We start from the raw sequence: 12,593 nt of genomic DNA, 5'->3' as shown, positions 1-12,593 counted from the left end.
CAGAACGAATATTTCATTATGCTGGAAACCACAGATGCTGTACGTATTTGGGGACTTGATGCAGATATGAAAGTTATACAGAGATTTACCAGTGAAAAGACAATGCACACATCGGAAGACCTTAAACAGAGAAGGAACTAGTCCTCAAATTACCCATGAGCTGTACGCCATGTCATCTGAAAAATAATGATGGCTGGCTGGGACAGGGCAACTCCAGCCTGAGTTCAATTCTAAAACAAACTCCAGATTCAACGCAGCAAAACATGATTACAAGCAGGATTAGCGACAAAGGGCACAGAAGTCATTTTCCTTAGGTTTTCTATACCCCCCCGAGGAACACTTCATCTGCCTCCGGACATTCTGTCCCTACATACAGTGCAAGAACTCCATCTACAGAGGGCTGGAATTCGCCCATCAGGGTCAATCTCACCACAAACAGGCCCTGCGCAGGCCGAGAATGGGAAAGGATGCAGAAGCTTCCTGAATGTGTGGAAGCCAAGATGCTCCCTGCCCGCCCTGCACTCTGGCCAGACCTCCTGCTTCCCGCCAGGCCGGCCAGGCTCTGATCTGCCCCTGCAGCGGGGAGACCCTGGGGGCGCAGATCCGTGGCCCGTGGAGCAGAAGTCACAGTGCTGGTTTAAAAACGGCGGCCGAGAGCTTCTCTGACACAGAGGTTCTACTCAGCCCCCTTGTGGGGGAGGTGGCCCAAAGTGGCTGAAGCACTAATGGACATCTCTTCCTTCTGCTGTGCCCTCTGCAGAGCCCGGAGCCTACTTCCCTTCACCAGCATGACCCGGCACCCCCTCCCCAAAACAAACATTTCCTGATAAATAAATAAATAAATTAATGCAACCCTCAGACGTTTATTTTGAGTTTCCCTCTCAGACGAGTCAGCTTCAAAGACAAACCCCTTTGCTCCCAGATGGAAGACTCCTCGGTGCAGAGGCAGAATGGAAAACAGCTTTTAAATACCTGAGGCCTGGTTCCCAAGCTGTGTTACCGGTTAGCATTTGGACTCTTGGCCTGCATGTGGAGGAAGCCCTAAAGGCGCCAGGTGTGGGGAGTGGTGCGGCCACAGCCCACGAGGCCCAGGAGCTCTGGAAGGCGCAGGTGGGAAGGGGCTGGGCGGCCTGGCTGACTGTGGACTGCCATTCTCAGCCCACGCCCCCGAACGTCCCCTCCCAGGGAGTTACTGGCACTTGATCTCAGATTCATAAATGCAAGTGTGTGTGCGTGTATGTGCTTACACAGAAAGGTCATGTCACTGGAAAACACTACTATGTATACAGAAAAAATAAACCTCAAAAATATTGTATTAGCAAAAAAAAAAGTGTCTCGTGAGAAAAAGCAATAAACGTGATATCTTAACCACAGCTTTTGTTTTAAAAGTCCAACAATACTCAATGCCATGATCTCCACTGGTGGCCTCTGTCCCTGGACTCTGAGGCCATGGCCAGCCCCTGAAGGCACTTGTTCTCCTCCACGCCGAGTGTGACACCAAGGGGAGAAAAAGGAAAGAAATGGATGGAAATTAACCCTGAATAACTGTGATCCACACAGATGTTAGGGCTGCAATGACCACATGACACCACGTCTGGGGATGGAACCTGTGGTGCTTGGAGCACACAACAGCCAAATACAGATATGATTGTGTTTCGAGGAGCAGAGCACCGCAGGCAGCGCGCGGCGCTGCGTCACACACTCTTGGAGACGTTGAGCTTGGTGAGCTCATTGGCTTCTTCCATCCCCATTTCTTCACAGTCGCTCTCCTCTATGGCTTTGCCAAATCGACACCTTTCTTCGGCTTTGACAGGCTCTTTCCAGGGTCTCTTAGAGGACAGGTGAGTGTCCTTGGCCTGTGTATTGTTATCAGAACCCAGAGACGTCTTGTCTGAGTTCTGTATAGAAGGCACCAGGTTGGCAATCTCGTCTGTGGGAGACCGTCCGATGCTGCCGTCCACCTGGACTCGGATGTCTGGGGAGATGGACAGCTGGTGCTGCGGCACGACCCCGTTGTCCATGCACTTTGGGTAAAGGTAGGTCTTCATCTGACCTTTCCCCTTTACGTTGACCGTCCCTCTGTAGTCAAAGTCGTAGCCCATCTTGCTCAGGACGCGGTAGCTCTCTTCGCTCACCTGGATGCGGCACTCCACCCCCGTGGTGTCCATCCTGCTGGCGATGTTGACGGTGTCCCCCCAGATGTCGTACAGCAGCTTGGTGGTGCCAATGACCCCTGCCGTGAGGGGCCCATGGTTGAAGCCAACTCTGAGCTTGAAGTTGAACCAGAGCATGTTGTTGTTGAAATCGTCCACCACACGCATCATCTCCTTGGCAAACTCAAACAGGATCTGCAGGTGCTCTTGCGGGTGGCTGCCATCCTGGCACCGTGTGGCATTCAGCCCCGATGCGGCCATGTATGTGGCTCCGATGGTCTTGATCTTCTCGATGCTGCTGTAATCCGGCTTGCTCAGGAGCTCATCGAAGTCCCCAATCAGCTCGTTGAGGACCCGGTAGCACTCCTTGCCTCCCTCATAGTTCTCCTCGTAGAACTCACTGAAGTTGACGATGCTGGCGAAGATGACTCCTCCGCTGTCGTGGTTCTTGGAGTAGGTCTGGGAAACCTTCAGCTGCTCGGCCACGTGGTAGGGGATGATGTTTCTCAGCAGCCAGTCGGCTTGGTCCCTCATGCTCTGGATCTTGGTGCGGTGTAGGTCCGCCTCCACGCCCCCGTGGTAGTGAAGGCGGTAGCTGACTTCGAATTCTCGGTTCAGGAACCAGACCAACAAGAGCAGGAGAAAGAAGACAAGAATCGCCTCTTGGCCAATCAGGCTGGCTGGTCTCCTGCTGTCATGCAGCAAGGAACTATTGCACGGATGCCTCTGGGAACTAGAGAGTAAAGAGAAGGGAAAGGACAGACTGTCTTGAGTGCATCTTTTAAGGGAAAGGCTACTGCTCAGTACTTCCAGGTTCTGAAACAGCCTAGCTAACCAGCATCCTGCACAGTGTTTTGTCAAGCTCAAACCTTCGACAACCTGTAGCCACAAAGCAACCCGTTTCTGTTTAGGTGGCTGGCTGAAGATGTGGAGAGGTAAAGACTGACTTTTTTAACTGATTTCCTTAATAAGCTTTGTGATTGCTTTGTTTTCAGAAGTCTTTAGCTCCTTTATTTTTAAATTTTTTTTCCGACTTTTTATTTTGAAAAATTTCAACCTTATAGAACAGTTAAGAGACTAGTAATACAAACATTCACACACCCTTTTCCTGGATTCAACAACTCTTAACATTTTGCTACTTTGCTTTTTCCCTCTGTCAACACACATGTACACATGTGCACACACGCACACTTGTGCACACACATCCTTCTTGCTGCACATTGTGAAAGTAAGCTGCAGACACTGTGACACTTCAATCCTGAACATTTCAGTACCTATCTCCTAAGAGTAAGGACATCCCCCCACGTAACCACACCACCACTACCATACCCAAGAAACTGAACATTCTCTGATAGACTCACTGTTTAGATTCCTAATCCAACTTTAGTTTTGGAAGACTTGTCATTTTACAAAGAATTTTTATAAGTTCTCTACTGTCTACCTGTAAAAAAGTTTGGCAAAATACCATTCTCCACCTCTGGGTTAGTTCTGTTTTACCAAAGTCATTTAAGACAACTTTAACATTTTAAAAAATAATACAATATGTATACTTTTAAGAGTAACACATTGTAGGACATCCAAGTATAAACAATGGAAAATAAATGTCTTTCCTTCAGGGTAAGCAATGTTGTCATTTTCCTGTGGTGTGCACGCTATTCTAATACACAGATGTACTGTAACAACCAGACGCCCACCAACGGGCGTCGGGCGTTTATACGTTCTGTCCATCTTGTAATACTCGACAATGTTGCAGTGAAATTCCTGTACCATGTTATTTGTATAGGAATGAGTCTGTGGGATAAACTCCTGGAAGCAGAACTGCTGTGTCATTTTAAATACTGCATATTTAGAAGTCCATTAGAAATTTCTATATTGCCCTTTTAGGGGCTGAACCCATTTCTATTCCCTCTAAAAACTGAGGCTGCTTTCAGGGGACCTGAAAGTTCAATGGTGTAGAGAGACGACAGCTATGACTGGAGGACTGAAGATGAATGCGAGGAGCATAGTCTCTTAAAATTTATTTTTTAAATAAAATTTTTTTCCATTTAAAGATACTACATACTACTCATCATAGAAAATTTAGGGAAAAAAGTAAAAAAGAAAAAAAGATTCATCTGTCATCCTACCATCCAGAGGCAATCACTGTTAACGTTTGCTGAATTTCCTTCTAGTCTTTCTTCTATTTGTTTACAATGCTGTGATTGTTCTGTTCATATAAATTTTGTGCCCTGATGTACTTCTTTTTTTTTTTTTTTTAATTTATTCCCCAAAGCCCCAGTAGATAGTTGTGTGTCATAGTTGCACATCCTTCTAGTTGCTGTATGTGGGACATGGCCTCAGCATGACCAGAGAAGCGGTGCCTCGGTGCGTGCCCGGGATCCGAACCTGGGCCACCAGCAGCGGAGCGCGCGCACTTAACCGCTAAGCCACGGGGCCGGCCCATCCCTGATGTACTTCTAAGGTGCAGAGTGGGCTACTAAATTTTATGTAACAATGGGTAGGGTCACTATATAAATACAAATATAATTATACAGTCATGCATCACTTACAACGGAGATACATTCTAAGAAATGCGTTGTTAGGTGATTTTGCCATTGTGTGAACATCACAGAGTGTACTTACACAAACCTAGGTGGTATAGCCTACTGTACACCTAGGCTATATGTTGCTAATCTTATGGGACCACTGTATATGTGGTCCGTTGTTGATCGAAATGTTGTTATACTATATATAAAATGGATGGGTCCTCAGTTTAGATAGGTCTGTGGCACAGAGAGCTCAATTCTGTAATCAGAGTGTTTAATAAGTGTTACTGTTACCTATAACTTAAGGATATTAAAAAATAATGAAATTGACCAATCCTGCCATAATGGCCCTCCCTGAAACACAGTCACAAAAGCCCTGGCCTTGGAATAATAATACCTGGACTCTGTCCTGGCTGGACCACTGCAGAGTTCTGGAACCTCAGGCAAGTCTTGTCATCCTTCTAGGTCTCAATCTCCTCATGTGTAAACTGAAGATGGGCTGGAGCATCGCTAAGTCCCTACTGGCCTAAGGTTCTGTGCAGAAAGGAGTTACCACAGCAGGCCAGAGGCTACCATTTGTAGAAAGGCCTACTGGCAAGGGTGCCTAAGCTGGCGTCAGGGAACTTGGATTTGGGTTCCCTCCATCCCTTGATAAGAGGGGCTCATCATGCCTAGACTGTCATACAAACAACGTGGTTTATGCTGAGCACCTGCCTTCCTTCTGAAAGTCTGGAATTTTGGTATATGCCAGGCAGAGGGTGCCTATGTGACCAGCCTCCAATAAAAACCCTAGGCACTGAGCCTCTAATGAGCTTCCCTGGTGGACTACATTTCATATGCGCAGTCACAGCTCATTGCTGGAGGAATTGAGTGCATCCTGTGTGACTCCACTGGGAGAGCACTCTTGAAAGCTGGCACCTGGTTTCCTCCAGACTCCGTCTCATGTACCTTTTCTCTCTGCTGATTTTGCTTTGTATCCTTTTGCTGTAATAAATCACAGCCATGAGTACGACTGTGTGCTGAGTCCTGAGTCCTCCTAGTGAATCACTACACCTGGGCGTGGTCTTGGGGACCACTGACACAGGTTCTATGACTCAGTCCCTACGAACCAGAAACCAAAAAAGACCTCTGTGGTAAGACACACCACACTTCACTTATTTATTTTGCCAACTGTCACTTAAACGGATGGTAATACATATTATGGATCTCAGTACTAAACAATTAACTATCTATTTTAGATGACTAAAACAGGTTCACATGCAGCCCCTCCAGCTCTCTGGTTGGCTTTAGGGAGAGAATCTGGAACAGGAGGGACTAAGCCTTCTCCTGTGGGAGCCCATCTCATTGGGTTAGGAGCTGACCTTTCCTTCTGTTTCTCCAAAGTGGGGACACTGAGGAACAGCCCTCTTTTTTTTTGTGAGGAAGATCAGCCCTGAGCTAACATCCATGCTAATCCTCCTCTTTTTGCTGAGGAAGACTGGCCCTGAGCTAACATCTATTGCCAATCCTCCTCCTTTTTTTTCCCTTTTCCCCAGTACATAGTTGTATGTCATAGTTGCACATCCTTCTAGTTGCTGTATGTGGGATGCCACGTCAGCATAGCCTGACAAGCGGTGCGTTGGTGTGCGCCCGGATCCGAACCCGGGCCGCCAGTAGCGGAGGGCGCGCACTTAACCGCTAAGCCAAGGGGCCAGCCCCAAAGGAACAGCCCTCTTTATGAGCAGACGTCACCAAGGCTTAACATCATCTCAGCGGCACAACCAGCATTGTAAATCCCTGTGGTAGAAATGGGTGATGTGTTTCCTCAGTCTCCTGCTCTATTGCTTTTCTTGCCGTGCTATGGCCAAAGCCAGCAGCGTGGCCTGACTCTGGAGACAGGCACAGCTGGTCCCCTCTGGACAGAGGAGGGGGGAAAGCGAAATGTGGGCCGCTGTGAGAGGGAACGGGAAGCAGATCGCAACGTTGCTCTTACCGTTGCTTAAAACGAAGAGTCCTAACACACAGATTTACATGTAGGACCCAGGGGCTGCCTTGCAACAGAAGAGATCGGTAGCAAGTAGGTAAGAGGATTACTTCCGATCTGTAACCTGTATTTCTTATTCTACTACAGAAGAAACAAAGGTGATGGTCCTATTCCTAAATTCAAATAGCAAAGGTCAGTTCCAAAAAGAGGAATTTTATGTGACTAAATCCAAGAGTCAATTTATGACCTAACAGTTGGACATTAAATCATAAATGGAAGTCAGAGTAAAATAGAGTATAATTCATTACCATGGAGAAGAGGCATTGAAACAGAGAGAAAAACAGAAAACAGAGACCACTCATGGTCCTAACCAGTTAAACACGGGACTTGCTAACATCCTGGTGTATTTCAGTGCCATTGGAGACCTATGCCTAGGGATGCGGGTGGGGGTCACAGGAGGGGCACAAAGGGGCGTCTGGGGTATGAGTAATGTTTATTTCTTGGTCTGATGGTAGTTAATGGGTGTGCTCACTCATGAAAATTCACTGAGCTGTATTCTTATGATCTGGGCACTTTTCTGTGCATATGTTATACATCAATAAAAAGTTAACAAAAAAAGCTGCTAAATGTTTTGCTTTTAAATACCATAGTTGTAATCATACATACAAACACATTTGCATTCTGCCTTTGTTCCACGGTCATTTAATTCTCCTTCCCAATGTCTAAATGTCCACAGATATTTAATGTTTTAATTTAGAATCAGAGGAAAAATCATCATTCATCACTCATTACTAGAGCATAACTATTACATATCTTGCATATTTGCATAATGAAATTCCTAGCTGTAGCTACAGAACATATGTAATTTCACTTAATAAATGAAAAATGAAAACCATAAATGTTTTCCATATTGGTGCACTTTAACAGTTGCAATATTTGGGTACATGTATCATTATTTAATTGATTTCTTTTTTATTGACAACTGAAGTCGCCGATGAATTTCCAACATTATCAACCACTGTGATTGATATTTGGGGGCATGCAGCCTTTACAAAATGCTGAATTATCGCCTCTGCAGATAAGCAAAAATAGAATTATTAGGTTAAAGGCTAAGAACATTTTTACAGATGGTCAAATTACATTCCAAAACTATTGTACCCTTCTGAGGAGTAATGAGGCATGGCAGAAAGAGCATGGCCTAGTGGTGAGGGAGGCCAGGGTTTAAACACTACTAATGACCAGCTGTGTGACCACAGGCGGGTTCCTTAACTTCTCTGAGCTTCAGCTTCCTCATCTGGAAAATGGGGACAAAGTCACCTGTGTCAGTTACTGTGAGGATTAAATAAACTTATATTTTATAAGCGCCTAGTAGCTAAACAAAGTTAAACACCACTAGCAATTTATGAATATGCTACACCCTTACCTGTACTGGGTATTCATGTCGTAACTTTTTGAATGTCCAATTTAAAAGACCAAAAGGAATTTTGTAGTTATTTAAATGTGCAATGACTTCAGTAGTAACATATTTATCTTCTACCTCCATGTGAATTTTTTGGTTTTTGTACTTTATCTATGCAGGTCCTAATTAGCTCTTTATATAACAGTCCTACAAATATTTCTCTTGGTCTGCTTTGATCCCCCCATCAATCTGTCAGTCAGTCTTTTATGTTTTTGTGTGTGGTTCTATTTATTATTTGTAAGATCAGAAAGTTATCTCTGTCTTAGAGGCTTGAAAACTATTTAATTTTATTTTTCCTAGTTTATTATATAGTTTTATACAATTTAATTTTTACTTTTGACTCTGCAATTTATTTAGAATTTAGTTTGATGTTTATAGTAAAGCAAGGATTTATTATTTCAAGTTTCTACTCAGTTATTTCATAATATTTTAGGGACTAAAATAAGTACTTTGATTTGTGAGATTTCCTTTGTAACATGCCAATGTCTTATATAAAATTAAACCAAATCTAACGTATATCTTAACAATCATTTCATTTCCCCAATAAGATATTATAACTATGATCTGATATTTCAACAAATAGATATTTTCCACTTACTCTTTTAAGAATGGACATATTGTTCTTTTTATTCAAGATACAACTGTTTTCAGGAAGTGTAGAAATAAGCAGTAATGACACAGTTACTCTCATTTACCCACAGGCACAATGTTAAAAGCTTACCTGAAATTCTGCACTGCATCAAGGTGTGAAATTACCATGGAACTGAAAGTAAAATGCAGAAAAATATTATTATAAAAAGCAGAGAAGGCACTATATAAGGCAATCTGAGAAGAGTTTAAATAAACAACTGTCCTTTCTTTATGTGGAGATCAAGTTGGACGGTTAAGGATAGTTAATTTTTTATTACAATTTGATACTGTGTCTTAATTAAGAAGAACAAAAGGTAAAGACAATGATAAAGGTAAAAAGCCCTCATGTCAGCTATGGAAAGTAGACACAATCACCAGAGCAAAACCAAACAGGAGTCTCTCAGGCTGTGAGGACTGGCCCATGGTGTCCTACAGGCTAGAACTTCCGTCGTGATAAACAGCAGCACCCACTGACAGAGGAAGACTATCGAAAGGAACTGTTGGAGGCGCTGGCAGGTTATGGCTGACTGGAGAAGCCAGACTTTGCTATTGGTGGTGCCCAAAGCCATCTAATCCCAATTTTAGGGTGTCAAAACCATGCATAATTAAAGAACTGCCTCTCAGAGAGAGGGACTGCAGCCTGTATCCTCTCCACATTTGGCGCAGCTTCTTGTGGGGTCGTGTTACAGCTAGCATCCACCCAGGCCCAAAATCCATTGAAAACCTCCCCACCCAGGGAGCCTCGCGCCCTGACACTTCTTTGTCCTCTAGATCCACCAGCCTTGCTCCTGCAAAGAAGGACGTTACTCAGCATCTGTGAGCAGCTCTCCTGGGCCGCGAAGGCCAGGTGAGGGCTCAGAGTGGCTTTTATAATTACACGAGGTGATAAATGACTTTATGGAATAGGAAAGAAAAGCAAGAGTGACATCACAAGACTCAAGTTCTAGGACTTTATGTCTTCTTCTCACCCTGTCCAGACACAACTGTGACATCACCGTAACCCACACGTCTGTGTCCCCCCAGGCTGGCCATGGTTCTCAGCAGAGTCCCCTCCCTTTCACAGGAGTTGAGTTTATGCTTCTGTTCCCCACTCCTCATATTCCCCATCCTGGTTAGGGACGACGAGGTGGACAGGCTCCAAGGATCTTGCATGTGCAGAAGAGGACTGGGTGAAGGGGAGCTTTAACCGCCAGCCCTTCCCCAAGATCTGCTATTTGAACTCTGGGCAGAAAGGCGATGGAGGGGCCCCCATTACTTTGGACCTCTAGACCCAGGAGGAAAAGCCCCACACCAGAGACTCAATGACACTGTGAATGGCTGATGAGGCATCTGTGATGGATCTAAAAGGTTAAAAGGCAGACTGTTGAAGTTCACACTCTTGGGAAAGAGCTTTATAATGACCATAATTCCAGATGGTCGCACCTTCAGAAGGGAAAAGGGATGCTTTGTTTTGCTTAACGTAATTTAACTATTCATTAAAGTTTCCTTTCAAATACTGAATGACAGTTCTGCCTTAAATTCCCTTTTTGATCTCAATTTGCAGAGAACTTGAATATCTTTCATGTCGCCATTATTCTATTAAGCAAATTGAGGAAGGATACTTACTCTGTCTGTTACTGACCACTTGCTTTGGTAATACCCAAAGATACACAATGGCAATTTCATTTGATATTGCAACAAATTGGATCATTTTTTACTTTTGAATTTACTAAAGCAATGGTTCTAAGCAATGGCAATATCATTCCTAGGGGGCATTTGGAAATGGTAGAGGTCCCTTCAGTTGTCATAATAACTTGGGAAGCCAGGAAGGTGAGAGGTCCTGCAAGCACAATGAAGCAATGTCCCATGTCACTTTAAACATCCTGCTAGCCTGAACCCACTGTAATTATACATCAGTGCTTCTTTAATATGTGCTGATAGTAAAATGCTTTGATAAGCAGTTACACAGAAAGTCCAACATTTAGGAGAAGTTTGTTACAGAAATCAAAGCTTAATGGCTTTAAGACATTATCTGGAAATTTTTGAGTAAATTACTCACTGTGTGCATTCTGCTATCCAAGGTATCATTGTATTTCCAACTACATATTTAGTTGGAAAATGTTAAAAGCCACAAAACCAGTCGCAAACGTGCAACAGGCAATTTGAGATCTATTTTTAACAAACTAAGAAGCAAACATCATTCAGTTAGCAGAACACATGAAAGATAGGGGGGATCTTACTGGATTTCACTAATATAGGATGTTTTAAATACAGCACACATCATTGCCATCCTACAGATTTTTTTTTAAATTTTTTGTAGCACAGCAGTGAAAACTGATCCTGTCCCCAGGGGTCTTCCACACAGCTCCTGTTTCTTTTCTCACATCATCCTCTCTTTTCCTCGGCACCTGCCAGTGACATGGTTTTGAGAGCCATCTGAGTACCAGGGACTGAATGTATTCTTCTATAGGTGGAAGAATTTCAAAATAAAAGATATATTTCCAGTGATTAATCATTACTCTAATGTCTCATGTCATAACGTGTCACAATATTGTGTCACTACTTATAAACGAGGCCCAGGACTTGCAAGACCATCACACCTCTTCATTTCCTCTACGTCAGCAATCTGCAATCTGTCTTGGTAACTTAACCCTACTTCCAATGAGGTTAGACCCAGCTTCCTCTTTCATTTTTGTGTCTACTTATGCCTCTATTCCTTCATTTTCTGGATCATCTTGTATGAAACTGCTCTGGTTCTACTTTCTTAAATTCAAACTTCTTCATTATAAGTAAATTCAAGCATGTGACTACTGCATTATGTCTTCTGGGGAGAGGAGTCACCCGAGATGTCTATATGCAAATATAGTATTAAGTTATTACAAATTATCTTCTTTTTCTTTCTTTTGCATATTACTCTTTGCACATCTCATTAAGCTGTTGACATTGTGTGTGCTGACAGCTATTTCATGTTGTGAAATATGTGTAGAGTAGAGGGTGTTAGCTCTGGTGTGAAAGTGCAGTGAAAGAAGAGTACTTGACATCAGGAAACGTGGCCCTGCCGTCCGGAGGGCCAGCCGGGGACCACGGTGGCGTACGTACCTGTCCGGGCACAGGGAGATGTAGAGCAGTAGCAGGGGCCCGGCCCCAACGACGGTAGCTAAGGAGGACCTCATCCAGGAGCTGAGCTGGCAGAAGTTACAGTAGTGCACGACAGTGATGGGGACAGCTGAGCCCATGAACACAGTGAACTGCAACAAGGGCCAGGTGTAGGTTAGGCACCAATCCCACCTCCACGCCTCCACCTGAGCATCCTGAGATCAAATGATTCGCTCACTTACAAGCGAATCTGTTTAATATAAAAATCTCAGTTATCACAAAATATCCAGCAGTTTCAAGGACAGATCATACATCATTAGGTTAATTACCCAGAGCTTTATGTTACAAGTTTGCGCAGGTACTAAAATTCTTCTCCAGATGTACAGAAATCGCACCTATCATTTTGGAGTAAAAGAAGGTTGGCTGCCCTGCTTGAGAACGACCACCATGTAAACGGTTACCTTCAAAAAGCCTTTCCTTCGAGCATCCTGCTGCATGCGGAAATGTAATTTGGTTTTAAAGTATCAAATGCAGGCAGCACGCCCCAGTAGTTCATGTTACCCTCACTTTTACCAAAAATATAATCGTCCACAACAGCATTAACTCACTCTTTATGAGGTTTAAACTCAGAAGCTCCTTCCCCGATCAGCAGCAGCCGATCCAGGTGCGAGTCAATTCTCTGCGCCAGTTCTGCAGACTAGCACATTATCTCATATCGTTTGGAAACGTGGAACAGAGGCTTCTTTGTAAAACGCGTAAGAAAATAACAGATTTGAACTTGTGAACAC

At 44.0% G+C, this 12,593-nt stretch overlaps 1 protein-coding gene across 1 annotated transcript in view; it reads right to left on the bottom strand.

Annotated features, from left to right (window-relative positions):
- Window positions 1–539: 539 nt before the first annotated feature.
- The window catches only part of ADCY9 (adenylate cyclase 9), a 115,237-nt gene continuing 103,183 nt past the window's right edge, over window positions 540–12,593 (bottom strand). The window contains exons 9-11 of the mRNA XM_058570165.1: window positions 11,809–11,957; window positions 8,822–8,863; window positions 540–2,886 (exon numbers count right to left, since the gene is read on the bottom strand). Coding sequence (XP_058426148.1) covers window positions 1,695–2,886; window positions 8,822–8,863; window positions 11,809–11,957 — 1,383 coding nt within the window. The 3' untranslated portion in view covers window positions 540–1,694. The remainder of the gene's footprint in view (window positions 2,887–8,821; window positions 8,864–11,808; window positions 11,958–12,593) is intronic.

The sequence above is a fragment of the Diceros bicornis genome, chromosome 26 (genome assembly GCF_020826845.1).
Source record: "Diceros bicornis minor isolate mBicDic1 chromosome 26, mDicBic1.mat.cur, whole genome shotgun sequence".
NCBI classification, from domain to species: Eukaryota; Metazoa; Chordata; class Mammalia; order Perissodactyla; family Rhinocerotidae; genus Diceros; species Diceros bicornis.
Note: the sequence above shows the minus strand (reverse complement) of the source record. Positions and strands in the feature narration are given on the sequence as shown.